This window comes from Apostichopus japonicus, chromosome 2, assembly GCF_037975245.1.
Source record: "Apostichopus japonicus isolate 1M-3 chromosome 2, ASM3797524v1, whole genome shotgun sequence".
Taxonomy (NCBI): domain Eukaryota; kingdom Metazoa; phylum Echinodermata; class Holothuroidea; order Aspidochirotida; family Stichopodidae; genus Apostichopus; species Apostichopus japonicus.
Window position 1 is genome coordinate 4,995,901 of NC_092562.1, and position 16,289 is coordinate 5,012,189.

At 36.7% G+C, this 16,289-nt stretch overlaps 1 protein-coding gene across 7 annotated transcripts in view; it reads left to right on the top strand.

The window, feature by feature from the left end:
• Positions 1-16,289, top strand: part of LOC139975427 (scavenger receptor cysteine-rich domain-containing protein DMBT1-like) — a 33,113-nt gene that overhangs the window by 15,170 nt on the left and 1,654 nt on the right. For 5 of the 7 annotated variants that reach the window (XM_071983418.1, XM_071983454.1, XM_071983425.1 and 2 more), the window contains 18 exons: positions 384-728; positions 1,608-1,952; positions 2,177-2,500; positions 2,965-3,297; positions 3,547-3,876; positions 4,116-4,469; positions 4,592-4,936; positions 6,007-6,324; positions 7,694-8,026; positions 8,284-8,613; positions 9,222-9,575; positions 10,151-10,480; positions 10,998-11,126; positions 12,142-12,261; positions 13,348-13,464; positions 14,066-14,182; positions 14,780-14,908; positions 15,544-15,672. In XM_071983418.1, coding sequence (XP_071839519.1) covers positions 384-728; positions 1,608-1,952; positions 2,177-2,500; positions 2,965-3,297; positions 3,547-3,876; positions 4,116-4,469; positions 4,592-4,936; positions 6,007-6,324; positions 7,694-8,026; positions 8,284-8,613; positions 9,222-9,575; positions 10,151-10,480; positions 10,998-11,126; positions 12,142-12,261; positions 13,348-13,464; positions 14,066-14,182; positions 14,780-14,908; positions 15,544-15,672 — 4,782 coding nt within the window. The remainder of the gene's footprint in view (positions 1-383; positions 729-1,607; positions 1,953-2,176; positions 2,501-2,964; positions 3,298-3,546; positions 3,877-4,115; positions 4,470-4,591; positions 4,937-6,006; positions 6,325-7,693; positions 8,027-8,283; positions 8,614-9,221; positions 9,576-10,150; positions 10,481-10,997; positions 11,127-12,141; positions 12,262-13,347; positions 13,465-14,065; positions 14,183-14,779; positions 14,909-15,543; positions 15,673-16,289) is intronic. The other 2 variants (XM_071983436.1, XM_071983432.1) reach the window with 2 other exon arrangements.

A 16,289-nucleotide genomic window follows, 5' to 3' on the forward strand; every position in this document is an offset into this window, starting at 1 on the left:
AAACTAAAAAGCTCGTGAGCTTCAACATAGGTTAGGCTTATCGGAAACATTGACAAAACACCTTAATTTGCACATCTGATTGTGAAGAAGTGAGAAGGAAATAACATATAAAAACATAACATAAACTAATTTGGTTTGTGTAATTGTAGCTCTCCGACAACCTGATAAATTAAAGTCCATCCATTTTAACAGCATTGTTTTTTTCTAGTGTCAATCATTTGTCATATTTCCTTAGTTATATTAATAACTACTCGTTTTTCAGTTTGTGGGCAAAATGAGATATAAATTTGAACGCGAACTTGTACAGTACGATTAGTTTGTTCAAGTAATAATTCCAACTACTAAAACTTATAACACCAAATTCTCTCCTTTTTACTTTTAAGTGGTATCTGAGATCCGATTAGTTGCTGGAAGCAAAGAGTCTGAGGGTCGAGTTGAGGTGTTTGTTGATGGCGTTTGGGGTACAGTTTGTGATGACTACTGGGATATACATGATGCCGACGTTGTTTGTAGACAGTTGGGATATTCTGGCGGAGGATCTGCTCTTGGATTTGCGTATTTTGGAGAAGGGATAACTCCGATTTTATTGGATAATGTACAGTGTAATGGAAACGAAAAGTCTCTTAATGATTGCGTCAAAAACGATATAGGCGCACATAACTGTGCACACAGCGAAGATGCGGGAGTAGTTTGCAACGACGGTCAACAGTTAACTACTCCTTCAACAGGTAGGTATTGGTATAATTAATATAGCTAGGAGAAGAATGTACGAGGACTCAGTCGTCTTTCTATTTCTCGTGGATAAAATTTGTCCATATAATATTAGCCTTCCAATAATGTTACGTTACATAATGAATTCCCCATTCCAGGAGCGGAGAAATGTTAATTTATTCAGTTGAGGTGGTCATTTAGGAAATCCTTATTTAAGTTTTGATACTGAACAGGTTATCAATGACAATTAATGTGATCTAAATCTTTCCAGACACTATTTATTGAGCATTCGATTAAGTGTGCTTTCATTTTTCATGTCATGTAATGCTAAGAGTGCTTTAATTGAAATGTGGGGTTGAGTTTGGTGGGGGTTCTTTGTTAATGTTCCTTCAGTATAATACTCTTGAATTTACTTAAAATAACGTATTAATAATCGTACATAATAATGTTAGATGGATCACAAGGTAGTTCCAGGAACAAGTTCTCTCTCATGATATATTGGTTAACACTAAAAATCTCGTGAGCTTCAACATAGGTTAGGCATATCGCATTCCAAATATCGGAAACATTGACAAAACACCTTAATTGCACATCTGATTTAGAAGACGTGAGAAGGAAATAGCACATCGAAACATAACAAAAACTAATTTGGTTTGTGTAAATGTGGCTATCCGACAACCTGATAAATTAAAGTACATCCATTTTAACAGCATTGTTACTTCTAGTGTCAATCAATTGTCATAATTCCTTAGTTATATTAACAACAACTTGTTCTTCAGTTTTGTGGGCAAAATGAGATAAAAATTTGAACGTGAACATGTACGATTAATTTGTTCAAGTAGTTAATCCAACTACTTAAACTAGTAGCATCAAATTCTCTCCTTTTTACTTTTAAGTGGTATCTGAGATCCGATTAATCGGTGGAAGCAAAGAGTCCGAGGGTCGAGTTGAGGTGTTCGTTGACGGCGTTTGGGGTACAGTTTGTGATGACGACTGGGATATACTTGATGCCGAAGTTGTATGTAGACAGTTGGGATATTCTGGCGGAGAATCTGCTTTTAGATCTGCGTATTTTGGAGAAGGGATAACTCCGATTTTATTGGATAATGTACAGTGTAATGGAAACGAAAGTTCTCTTAATGATTGCGTCAAAAACGATATAGGCGTACATAACTGTGGACACAGCGAAGATGCGGGAGTAGTTTGCAACGACGGTCAACAGTTAACTACTCCTTCGACCGGTAGGTATTGGTAATTAATATAGCTAGGAGAAGAATGTACGGGGACTCAGTCGTCTTTCTAAACATCGTGGGTAAATGCTATTGAATAATTATGTACTTTCCATTTAGTGCAACTAAGTGTTTTACATGTATTGTTTGTGTGTGTGCTTTGGGGGAAAGATGTGTCTTGAAGAAATTAAACCAATGTAATTATGTTTATTATCGATTCACTAATGATCCAACAGGATTGACAAATTTCCGCCTATCGGGTGCACAGTTCTGGTACTTGGGTAATGTTGAAGTTTACATAGATGGACAGTGGAGCCCAGTCTGTGATCAGTCATGGGACATTAATGACGTAAAGGTTCTCTGCAGACAACTTGGTCTTGGTGAGGCGGAGAGACCAAGACGGGAATCGTATTTTGGCTACCCTCTTTCGAATGGTACTTTGAATAATTTCGAATGTACCGGTAATGAAAAAGACTTGTGGACTTGTCAGCACAGCGATGCTTATGGAAACGCATGCGGAACTGGAAACGCAGCTGGTGCAGTTTGTAAACACAGTGAACGTAAGATATAACCAAGACATTATCAATTAGGTTTTTAAAAAATGGAGCAGCTTACAGTGGCGCTTTACCAATCATTCAATTAACTTGAATGAAATAATGTTATTTTATACTACACATGGTATTACGATATTGCTTTATGTTATTTATTAATTTCGAAGATTCAATATTGATTACACTATGTTGATTATATTACGACAGTGCATAGTTATATACACATGCATCTAAGCAAAGAGAGAAAATAAGCAACGTGATATCAAATGCACACAAATATACGCAGAGCATCAAATTGTGATAAATACAACACCACTTTCGCGAATTCATTCGTGTAAATATGAATGCGTATCGACTTGTTGACAATTTCTAACAAAGAAGTTCAAGTGCAAACAAGACTGTCATATTTTTAGAAAGTTTAAGTCTGTAAAATTTCTACTTGAAAATATAATGAAACGTTTTGTTTTTAACAGCAAGTATCGACGATTTTAGACTCGTCAATGGGAATTCCCCAAATGAAGGCAGAGTAGAAATACTTGTAGAAAATGAATGGGGGACGATTTGTGATGACCTCTGGGATATGAATGATGCTGACGTTGTATGTCGTGAGCTAGGCTACATTGGTGCATCTGAAGTACATCTTTCTGGTTTCTATGGGGAAGGAGTAGGACCAATTTGGCTTGATAACGTCGAATGTGAAGGCGATGAGAACTTCTTGTCTGATTGCGACAAATTACCCATCGGAACTCACAACTGTGATCATAATGAAGACGTCGGAGTAGTATGTGAACCTGGTCTACCTGATGGTAAGTACACTTCTGTTAAAACAGATATAACCAATGACACTTTTTACCCTTTCATAGCTCATATTGATCAATATTTGATATAGTATATAATAACTACATAATAGTATGTGAAGTTGGAAATCGTGGTCGTATGTTGCTTTTGTTTTCTACTCATGGCCTTTCATCAATGGTATATATGTCCTTATCATATTACATTAAATATATGCATCTTGGGGCAATGATAATATCTCTTTTTAATTTAACTAATAGAAATAAATAGTATACGACTCGTGAATGGCAGCGATGCTAACTCTGGACGAGTTGAAGTCTTAATCAATGGTACATGGGGAACAGTCTGTGATGATCTATGGGATCTTGAAGACGCAACAGTTATATGCAGGCAGCTTGGATATCCTGGTGCAAATGAAGCCTATAGGTCATCTTTCTTCGGACAAGGATCAGATCCAATTTGGTTAGACAACGTGGAGTGTTCGGGGAAAGAAAGTCATATAAGTGAGTGCCGTTACAATTCATTCGGTGAAAACAACTGTCAACACCACGAAGATGCAGGAGTTGCATGTACACCAAATCCCGCTCAAGGTTTGCAACTCATCTTTGCTACACGATGTTTCGTTGAATTTGTCAGCACATATGTTACTGTTTGTTGCTTAAATATGCGTCAAAGTTACTTGGAGGCTAGAAGCTATTATTTGTCCATTGATGCTGATAACAATGTAGGACTTTTTGTGTTAGACCAAAGGCATCATTTTCCAATTGTCTTACGGTATCTGATAATCTAGTGCAGTTGCAAGTGTCTTTGTTTCATGTTATATTTACAGTCATTTCAGACATAAGACTCGTCAATGGAAGTACTGCAAACGTAGGTCGTGTGGAAGTCTATGTTGACGGGGAATGGGGTACAGTCTGTGATGATTCATGGGATTTTTATGACGCTGTAGTAGTTTGTCAAATGTTGGGCTACCCGACGGCTACCGGATATCGCAACAAGGCCTACTATGGAGAAGGATATGGCCAGATATTTCTAGATCAGGTCGAATGCATTGGAAACGAAGAGTCACTAAATGATTGTCCTAAGAATGATATTGGAGATACAAACTGTGGCCACGATGAAGACGCTGGTGTTGAATGTTCAACTGAAAATGTTCAGACTACATCAAGCCCATCTGTTTCAGGTGAGTGCACACATTTCTTGATTTTATTCCACTGATAGGCCGATTGCTACCAAGTATCACCATCCTGCTTTCTCCTATACAAACCAAATCTTTTCATTTTCGCTTATTGTTATATTCGCAAGGTATAACGAGCATTCGACTAGTTGGCGGTAACACGGACAGCGAGGGACGTGTGGAAGTTTTTGCTGACGGTGTATGGGGTACGGTTTGTGATGATTTCTGGGATCTGATGGATGCTAATGTTGTCTGTCGACAGCTGGGTTACTCTGGATCTAACAAGATATCCATACTAACCTATTTCGGCCAAGGAACGGATCCAATTCTCCTGGATAACGTAGATTGTATTGGAAATGAAACATCTTTGAATGATTGCGTTAAAAACGATATAGGCGAACACGACTGTGGACATCATGAAGATGTTGGAGTAGTTTGCAACGATGGTCTCCAGTTAACTACTCCTTCGACCGGTAAGCTTTATGTAGTTCATTTGTATACAGCGGCTATAATTATCAGTAACTGACAATATGAAGAAAGAACCGTTATTATTTTAGGAACCAGTTTTCGGAATGTAGCAAGTAGATGTAACAGCATAAGGCTACTGAAAAGTTCATGCAAGTGTACTTAAACCATCAAAGTGGAGAATTAACTCAAAATTAACACATTTCATATTTACAATAACCAGGTGGAATGCAATACTTGCGTCTTGAATGATTTCATGCATAACAAGTTTGCAGTATGAATCTTATAGTTAGGATTCCCGTTGTCGTCGCTAATCACTTGAATTGATTTACATATATTTTAATGTAGTCCAGGCTGGTTACGCACACTGAATCTTGAATCAAGGAGACATCACAACATGTTGTATGCCGATATATAAATTAGTTCTCCACTAGCAGTTTAGATTTCATCTTTTTGCTTTACATATGAGTCTGGGGTACTATAATTCCATAGCAATGAACTGGAATTATTTGTTAGGTTTCACGCTAAATAATAAGGAAGAGGTGTAACCTTTGAAACGTTGTAATTCGTTTCCGACACTTTTGCTCTATTGAAATCTTTCGAGAAAAATGCTCCCTAGGTCATTCCGTTTTCTAATTTAGTGGATATGAAAAAGAAAAGGGGCTATCACTACAGTATATGTTATAACTAATATTATTTGACAATTCATCATGGAGTCCTATGGTAAGGTCCTATACAAGCAGTCTTTAATGGTAAACTTTGCAACGCCTTCTTGTTTACAATTATCGGCTAAAAATGGACGAAGAACTCATCATAGAAGATGTAAAAATGTGTGGAGTTTGTCAACATTTCATAGTAAAGGAGTAAAGGATGACTCATACAGAAATCATCACCTCTAGATTGAGTAACCAGACAAACAATTTTATTGAATCTTTCTCATAACATCGAGTTCAATGACCGTCACTGTTAAGAACAAACATACACACAAAAATAACGGCGAGTTTCTATAAGTGTGTTCGTTCATTTCTTTTTTTCTTGTTCTTTTCTTGTTCTTTTTCTTACATATGTTTTGAAACAGCGACTGTTCGTTTGGAGGGTGGGAAATATGACTACTTGGGGAATGTTGAAGTTTATGCAAATGGACAATGGAGGCCTGTGTGTGATAATTTGTGGGACGTTAAAGACGCAGAAGTGGTCTGCAGACAACTGGGTTTTAGTGCCGTGGAGAGACCAAGACGAGAATCTTATTTTGGTTCTCCTCTCTCAACTGCTATTATGAACAATTTTGAATGCATCGGTGACGAAGAAAGTTTACTTGATTGTAACTACAACGATGCTGTTGAAAACATGTGTGGAAGTGAAAACACTGCTGGGGTAGTGTGTAAGCACACTGAAGGTGAGATACCAGAACAAAACGAAATTAACATCATACCATGCTTTCTCAGTCAGATCCACAATTTCTTATCTTCGTCAAAAGAAAGATAAGGTATTACTACGTTGCTACATGGTGGTACCATAAGCCACGTCCTTAGCTTTCAATGGTTAAATAAAGGAAAAGCAATATCCAGGGATTGTCGTTTACCCATTCAAACTGGCCGGTAAAAGTAGCTGATATCAATAAAGTTAACAATGGACACGTTTCTTCAACAAGGGATCATTAGAATGGAATCACGAAAGAATGTAGCCCTCAGCTCAAAATGTATGATCCCCATCATCAAAAGAATGTCATTGCTATTGTGATCATAACCTGGTGCTTCCACCTATGAGATGTATCCCACCATCTCCCCAGGGTAGCGGAAAACAATTAAATTTGAGGGAGGTTTCAAACTCTGAGGGATAGATGGTCATAGGACTTCGACTTGGGGAGAAAACTACAAATTACCGCAAACCTTCCCACAACAAATACGCTGTGTATTGAGAATGATAAAGGTCAATGGGATTAAGTAATGAATCTGTCGAAAAAAGGAAACTATTTTAATATTACAATAATGTGTAATATAAATTCATTATCAAAGTGGGCAATTGTGAGGTTATTCAACAACATATGAATGAGGACGTGCCCTCTTCGGACGCGGCCCCTCCATGTCCATGCTCGAAAGTCTGGCTGCATGATTTAATAAGTGAAGCTTTTTTTATAACTGCCGAATGATCAAATACTTTAAACGTGAATTACGTCAACATGGTCAAGAGGACATCATGTATAACATTAAGATTGAAAAAAAAAACACTTGTATCGGGACTGCACCATTTCATCGTTGGACACTGATATTTATAGGGTTCGTTTCGGTGACTAATGAATTGTAAGGATTGAATGTGAAGTTAGAACCACTTTCTCATCTTTCAAGGAGAAGGTCGTAACATAAACTGACTCGATTGAAGGTGACAATACGTCCAAGTCTAGGACATCTCGATTTCGACCCTAACCCCAGCCCGAGTCCCAAATGCATGTCCTATACCGCAGAAGAATTTAATCTAGTCAGAATCCGGACTCGATTTTCACAGTTGTGGTAGTGACACCCGATCAGAAGAACATAAAGATGGGTTAAAAGGCTCCCCTATAACATGATCTTGGATTGCTGTTCCATCAGAGTAATTTAAAAGGTTACACTGCAGCAAAATAACAACTTTGACAGTTAGTTAGAAAATCGTAGCATAGTTCTGATAGCATGTGTAACAAACAAGATTTTGTCATACAAATATTCTCGTTTCTGGAAACGTTCCAATTTTCTACTCGAAAAGATAATGAAACATTTTGTTTTCAACAGCAAGTATCGATGGCTTTAGACTCGTCAATGGGAATTCCCCAAATGAAGGCAGAGTAGAAATACTTGTAGAAAATGAATGGGGGACGATTTGTGATGACCTCTGGGAAATGAATGATGCTAACGTTGTATGTCGTGAGCTAGGCTACATTGGTGCATCTGAAGTACCTCTTTATGGTTCCTATGGGGAAGGAGTAGGACCAATTTGGCTTGATGACGTCGAATGTGAAGGGAAGGAAACCTTCTTGTCTGATTGCGACAAATTACCCATCGGAACTCACAACTGTGAACATAATGAAGACGTCGGGGTAGTATGTGAACCTGGTCAACCTGATGGTAAGTACACTTCTGTTAAAACAGGTATAACCAATGACACTTTTTACTTTTTCATAGCTCATATTGATCAATATTTGATATAGTATATAATAACTACATAATAGTATGTGAAGTTGGAAATCGTGGTCGTATGTTGTTTTTGTTGTGTTTGCTTTCTGTTCATGGCCTTTCATCAATGGTATATATGTCCTTCTCCATTACATTAAATTTATGCATCTTGGGGCAATGATAATATCTCTTTTTAATTTAACTAATAGTAATAAATAGTATTCGACTCGTGAATGGCAGCGATGCTAACTCTGGACGTGTGGAAATTGCAATCAATGGTACATGGGGAACAGTCTGTGATGATCTATGGGATCTTGAAGACGCAGCAGTTATATGCAGGCAGCTTGGATATCCTGGTGCAAATGAAGCCTATGGGTCATCTTTCTTCGGGCAAGGATCAGATCCAATTTGGTTAGACAACGTGGAGTGTTCGGGAAATGAAAGCCGTCTAAGTGATTGCAGCCATAATGCTTTCGGCGAAAACAACTGTGGTCACTTACAAGATGCAGGAGTTGTATGTACAACGAACGCCACTCAAGGTTTGGCTTCAATGCTGTTACACAATGCTACTTAGAGACGAATGTAATTCTTGTAACTTCTATACAATTTCTCCTCTTCAATTTGAACTGAATTCATTCAACTTACATAACGATAACATGATCCATAAACATGATAACCGTTCATCAAACTTTTTCCAAGGCTTTTACTATAACGTAATCAATACGTAAGGAATTGATGATAAAATTCATTTAAAGAGAACATTTCATCGCATTCACTCGATTTCTTATCAGTATTAGTCATCAGAAACCATATCAAAATCGAGTCGAAGTAGACATGAAAATTTATTAGAACTGCTACACGCTGAACAATACTATGGAATTTCAGTATCGAATATCATTAACCCGTGATGGAAATTTACTTCAAAGCTGCTTCAAAAATATTTGTTTTACAATTGCATTAGATTTATGAACGATTTTACAAATCCAGAAATCTTCACTACTCTAAATGACCCGTTCAATTTGGGGAAACAGAGCAGATTTTTCAGTGATCTTACCTATCTGTTAAGAGTCAAAACTAAATACCCCAACGTCATCGCTAGAACATCTTCTCTAATTATAATTTCATAACATCCCCCTTGTATTGACAGAAATCTCAGACATAAGACTCGTGAATGGAAATACTACAAACGAAGGTCGTGTGGAAGTCTATGTTGACGGGGAATGGGGTACAGTCTGTGATGATTCATGGGATTTCTATGACGCTGTAGTAGTTTGTCAAATGTTGGGCTACCCGACGGCTACCGGATATCGTGAACAGGCCTACTATGGAGAAGGATATGGCCAGATATTTCTAGATCAGGTCGAATGCATTGGAAACGAAGAGTCACTAAATGATTGTCCTAAGAATGGTATTGGAGATACAAACTGTGGCCATGATGAAGACGCTGGTGTTGAATGTTCAACTGGAAATGTTCAGACTACATTTAGCCCATCTGTTTCAGGTGAGTGCACACTTTCTTGATTTTATTCCACTGATAGGCCGATTGCTACCATGGATCATCATTCTACTCAGAATCCATCCAAGTTACTTAGGCGATTATCACAAACATTTGACCGTAAGGTGTCAAACTGTGAAATGGAATGTCAGGTGGATGAGGGTTAGTTAATGGGCTAAAAATGTTCATGAATGATGAATATATCGAATGTCAAAACATTTGTAACAATTCAAAAATATGGAGCAGCGATGTTTCACATATAAAGCGATCATCAGTTTTCAATATATGAATCCGTTACAATCTGGTGTAAATCTTTGTATATCAATGTTCATAGATAAAAAAAATGGTTACAAACGAACCTTCCAAAAAGTTGAATATTTAGACCATCTTGGTAATTGTCACATTTTCCAGAGCCCCAATATGACCACTAAGTGGTGAATTAATCAAGATGGAACATTATTTGATACAACAGAAACTTCGTCCAATCAACGCTTAAAAATTTTCATTTTGATCCCTAAAAATCTGGCATTTTAAATATAAATGGGTTAATTTTATACATTTTAATATCTTCTTCAAAACAGATATTGACGACGTTCGTCTAGTTGGCGGAGGTCACCAGTATGAAGGTCGGGTGGAAGTATTAATACATGGACAATGGGGAACTATTTGCGATGATTTATGGGGGGTCGAGGACGCATCTGTGGTATGTCGACAACTTGGTTTTAGTGGTGTACTGGCAGTAAGAGGAAACGCTTTCTTTGGACAAGGAACAGACCGTATATGGTTAGACGACGTCTCATGCAACGGGTCAGAAGAAAGTTTAAATTCTTGTAGTCACAACGGCATTGGAGAGCACAATTGCGGCCATCGTGAGGATGCAGGTGTCGAGTGTACGATGTCAGAGCTTGAGAGTGAGTTCTACTATTATTGTTTCCTATAATAAATTATTTCTGAGCGATGAAATATATACCTAATATTACAGGTAAGATAAAAAGAGACAAAGATAGTAACCTGGGATTATGTGATATATGTTGAGTGACTAAACAAATTCTTCCAGCGACTCACTCCTTTGGACAATTTATAAAGACGGGAAGAATCATTGCAAATACAAATATTTTCCCTTTGTAAGTTTGTGTGGACAAAAAGTAACAAATGCTATCGTGGCTGTGTATTATTCCCATCATATATTGTCTTACCCTCAAGATATATAGTATAAAGTACATAATACATTGAATGCAAATGAGATTGTCAGCACAATAAGTAGTATGAAATTTAAATCAACGAAATGCGATTGGTGAGAGCCGCTAAGAGCAGTGACTCTTCATAAAATTTGAAACCTTTTGGTATTTTGGATGTCGCCGTATTATTTAATGGAGTATTGTTTATGTTTTGAATAACCTCTTTTGATCTCACATTTCTTTCTGACAGCTTCTAGTCCCACTTGCGATGCTGGTTTGTTCGCCTGTTCTGATGGGCTATGTATTGCTTCTACGTGGGTGTGTGACGGAGCTGTTGATTGTGAGGATGCTTCAGATGAAATTAATTGTGACGACGTAGGTAAGCAAGAAAGACGTAACCAGTACTGATGTGTCATAAAAATACTTTATAGACCGTAAATTACGTCATCATAATGGCCGTAGATAGTATTATAGTTTTCTCTGGGACATTATCGTCATTGCCTTTTAATACTGACGTCATTTCTGTGTTTCATTACCTTCTCTAATGATACAAGTCACTTCCAATCTTAACGTGTTAGTGATTTGGTAAGAGAAACAATGTACACTAATTGTATAGAATACAACTATATATCGATCTGTTAGTTGAAAAACATAACATCCCTTGGTATTTGATCTAACTATAACATACACCTATTGTAACCAGAGCTGCAAAAATAGGAGATAAGAAGTGAATCCGTAACTGAGTTACAAAACATTATTCCAAAAGAGTAATGATGCATTTTGGAACACTGCGGTCCATCTGACATTATATTTTGCAACTTGTACTTAGACTTTAAATAACGATCATGAACAAAGAAGCACATATAAACATAAGAGTACCAATATACCACTTTCGTCAGATTTGAAACCAACAAAAAAATGTCCAAATTAAATGAAGGGGTGAGGAGTGGGACAGTTGGGTGGTGAGAGAGATGAGAGAAAATGAGAGAAAGGGATGAGATATGGGAAGGAGAAAAACAAATGGACGTATATTGGTTTATTTTCTACTCATGAGCATTTGTTTCCAACGAACAAATGACGAGTAATGTACTTGAATCAGCTCACTGGCCAAGTTTGGTAACGATACTAATTGCTAACTTTAAAGAGAAAAGGAGAGAAAGATCAATGTTGCTGAAGGTATAAATTAAGAAATTGTCTTCAGCCATGAGTCTGCTAGAAGATTCTGCAGCTGGTCAACTTCAAAAACAGATTTGCTTATAGAGCGGACCTTTTGAATACTTTGAAAACGTTTAATAAGAGAGATTTCCCATGCAGGCATCTTCGCCCTACGGGGTGAATGTTTTGGAGTTTCTTATCGTTTAGTTTGTAAGATATATCTTTATGTCTCTTTTCAGTGACTACTTGTTCAAGTAATGAACGTCTATGTGATGACGGGCTAACTTGTATCCCACTGGCATGGTTGTGTGACGGAGCGATAGAGTGTTTTGATGGCTCTGATGAAGCTAATTGTTCCGGTGAGCTCAAACAAATTGCATTCTAAAGTAAACCATTTTTTAATTAATTGTTCATATACTAGACAGTATTGTTTGCGAAAGCATACCGCATGCTATATTATTGGACAACCATCAGTTAAATTCATCAATATAACGGTGTTAAGTTACTTCACTCCTTTCTTACCTGACTCCTGTTTATACGCACTCCTTGCTATACGAAGCTTAAGACAGTTGGTAACATTTATTTTTTGCACTGTGATATAATCGTTTACAAACAATTAACAAGGAACAAGTAACTGACATGTCTTACCTATTTATAGTACCTATTTGCATGGATGACCAGTTTACATGCACTGAAGGTAGCATATCATGTATCCCTAGACTGTGGAGGTGTGATGGTCTCAGCGAATGCGAAGATGGATCGGACGAAGATAATTGCGGTAGTTTACAAATATGACAAAATAATTACAAAAGTGGCGTTGTGCTCAAGTATAAAGTTACTTTGTATTGATATCTTATGCTCAAGTCTAACGTTCCTTCGGATTGATGCATTATGCTCAAGTCTAACGTTTCTTTCTATTGATACATTATAATCAAGAACAAAGTTACTTTTTATTGATATATGATGCTCAAGTATAAAGTTTCTTTGTATTGAAGCATTTTGCTCAAGGATAACCTTCCTTTTTTGATATATTATGCTTAAGTATAAAGTTACTTTGTATTGATATATTATGCTCAAGTATAAAGTTACTTTGTTTTGATATAATATGATCAAGTCTAAAGTCACTTTGTATTGATGTCTTATGCTCAAGTCTAACGTCCTTCGGATTGATGCATTATGCTCAAGTCTAACGTCCCTTTATATTGATACATTATGATCAAGTACAAAGTTACTTTGTATTAATCCATTATGCGCAAGTCAAACGTTCCTTCGGATTGATGCATTATGCTCAACTCTAACGTTCCTTTGTATTGACCCCAAAGAAGATCATGCTGTGTCTACTGAAATTAACAAATGTGATTTAACTTAATGTGGATCCTACATGTTATTTAACCAGTTTTATTTATGTTTTGAGTAAACCTCTCTCCGACTTTTCTTCCTAACAGCTTGCAATGATGGTATGTTCGCTTGTACCGAAGGGTCATGTATACCTGACACTTGGGTGTGTGATGGAGAGAATGATTGTAATGATGCGTCAGACGAAAATGATTGTGGCACACCAGGTAAGCAGACTTGAAGACTTAGAAAGACCAAAGCAATTAAAGAACATGTTCGCAAAATGCGGACCTCGAGACAAATTCTGGTTCTGTTTATTCCAGTATAGTAAGCTAATAAACATGTGACCCTTAAGAAGACTATTAAAAGCCCATTCATACGGATTCATGAGAATAATATCATAGAACGAAGAAAGATGTGAACATATAATCACTGACTTAGAAAACCAGAAGGTTCTCTTTGCTCAGTGTATATAGCAGACTGATTTTCCCAGCACATCCACGTTTATCCAGGAAATATAACATAAAAAGTGCATTGTTTTTCAAAATCAATATGTGAAATGCATGTATGATCGTGTGTACTTCATCTATAAGGAGGTCATTTTATTCACTCAACCAGTTGATGATCCAAAATGCTCAAGTCTAACGTTCCTTTGTATTGATGCATTATGTTCAAGTCTAACGTTCCTTTGTATTGACCCCAAAGAAGATCATGCTGTGTCTACTGAAATTAACAAATGTGATTTAACTTAATGTGGATCCTACATGTTATTTAACCAGTGTTATTTATGTTTTGAGTAAACCTCTCTCCGACTTTTCTTCCTAACAGCTTGCAATGATGGTATGTTCGCTTGTACCGATGGGTCATGTATACATGACACTTGGGTGTGTGATGGAGAGAATGATTGTAATGATGCGTCAGACGAAAATGATTGTGGCACACCAGGTAAGCAGACTTGAAGACTTAGAAAGACCAAAGCAATTAAAGAACATGTTCGCAAAATGCGGACCTCGAGACAAATTCTGGTTCTGTTTATTCCAGTATAGTAAGCTAATAAACATGTGACCCTTAAGAAGACTATTAAAAGCCCATTCATACGGATTCATGAGAATAATATTATAGAACGAAGAAAGATGTGAACATATAATCACTGACTTAGAAAACCAGAAGGTTCTCTTTGCTCAGTGTATATAGCAGACTGATTTTCCCAGCACATCCACGTTTATCCAGGAAATATAACATAAAAAGTGTATTGTTTTTCAAAATCAATATGTGAAATGCATGTATGATCGTGTGTACTTCATCTATAAGGAGGTCATTTTATTCACTCAACCAGTTGATGATCCAAAATGCTCAAGTCTAACGTTCCTTTGTATTGATGCATTATGTTCAAGTCTAACGTTCCTTTGTGTTGACCCCAAAGAAGGTCATGCTGTGTCTACTGAAGATAACACATGTGATTTAACTTAATGTGGATGCTACATATTTAGCCGGTGTATTGTATATTTGAGTAAACATCTCTCCGACTTTTCTTCCTAACAGATTTGATCCCAACTTGCAATTATGGTATGTTCGCTTGTACCGATGGGTCATGTATAAATGACAATTGGGTGTGTGATGGAGATATTGATTGTATGGATGCGTCAGACGAAAATGATTGTGGCACACCAGGTAAGCTGAATTGAAGATTTTGAAAGACCAAAGCAATTAGAGAACATGTTCGCAAAATGCGGATCTCGAGACAATTTCTAGTTCTATTTATTCCAGTATAGTAAGCTAATAACATGTGACCCTTAAGAAGACTATTAAAAGCCCATTCAAACGGATTCATGAGAATAATATTATAGAACGAAGAAAGATGTGAACATATAATCACTGACTTAGAAAACCAGAAGGTTCTCTTTGCTCAGTGTATATGGCAGACTGATTTTCCCAGCACATCCACGTTTATCCAGGAAATATAACATAAAAAGTGTATTTTTTTCAAAATCAATATGTGAAATGCATGTATGATCGTGTGTACTTCATCTATAAGGAGGTCATTTTATTCATTCAACCAGTTGATGATCCAAAATGCTCAAGTGTAACGTTCCTTTGTATTGATGCATTATGTTCAAGTCTAACGTTCCTTTGAATTAATATATTATGCTCAAGTCTAACGTTCCTTTGTATTGACCCAAAAGAAGGTCATGCTGTGTCTACTGAAGATAACAAATGTGATTTAACTTAATGTGGATGCTACATATTATTTAACCGGTGTATTGTATGTTTTGAGTAAACCTCTCTCCGACTTTTCTTCCTAACAGATTTGATCCCAACTTGCAATGATGGTATGTTCGCTTGTACCGATGGGTCATGTATTAGTGACAATTGGGTGTGTGATGGAGATATGGATTGTTATGATGCGTCAGACGAACATGATTGTGACACATTAGGTAAGCAGACTTGAAGATTTTGAAAGACCAAAGCAATTAGAGAACATGTTCGCAAAATGCGGACCTCGAGACAATTTCTAGTTCTATTTATTCCAGTATAGTAAGCTAATAACATGTGACCCTTAAGAAGACTATAAAAAGCCCATTCATACGGATTCATGAGAATAATATTATAGAACGAAGAAAGATGTGAACATATAAGCACTGACTTAGAAAACCAGAAGGTTCTCTTTGATCAGTGAATATGGCAGACTGATTCTTTCCCAACACGCCCACTTTTATCCGGGATATATAACATGAAGAGTGGAACGCATCTAAAATCATGTATACTTCATATATGATGAGTTCATTTGATTCCCTTAATTAATTGGTCTCGTTTGACAGATTATGTTAATGCGGCATTACATTCATTGAATTATACAACCTACTACTAATAATTACAAACAACTAAATGACAATAAATTATTGATTTTAATACATATTTATTATATATTTATCTTATATTTATTTTTAAACAACCAGAGGCTAACGCGATCGATGCAACTCATTAATATTTATATATGTAGCATGATGTGGTTTTTAAATACTTTATTGTTCTTTTCACGTTTTTTTTCTTT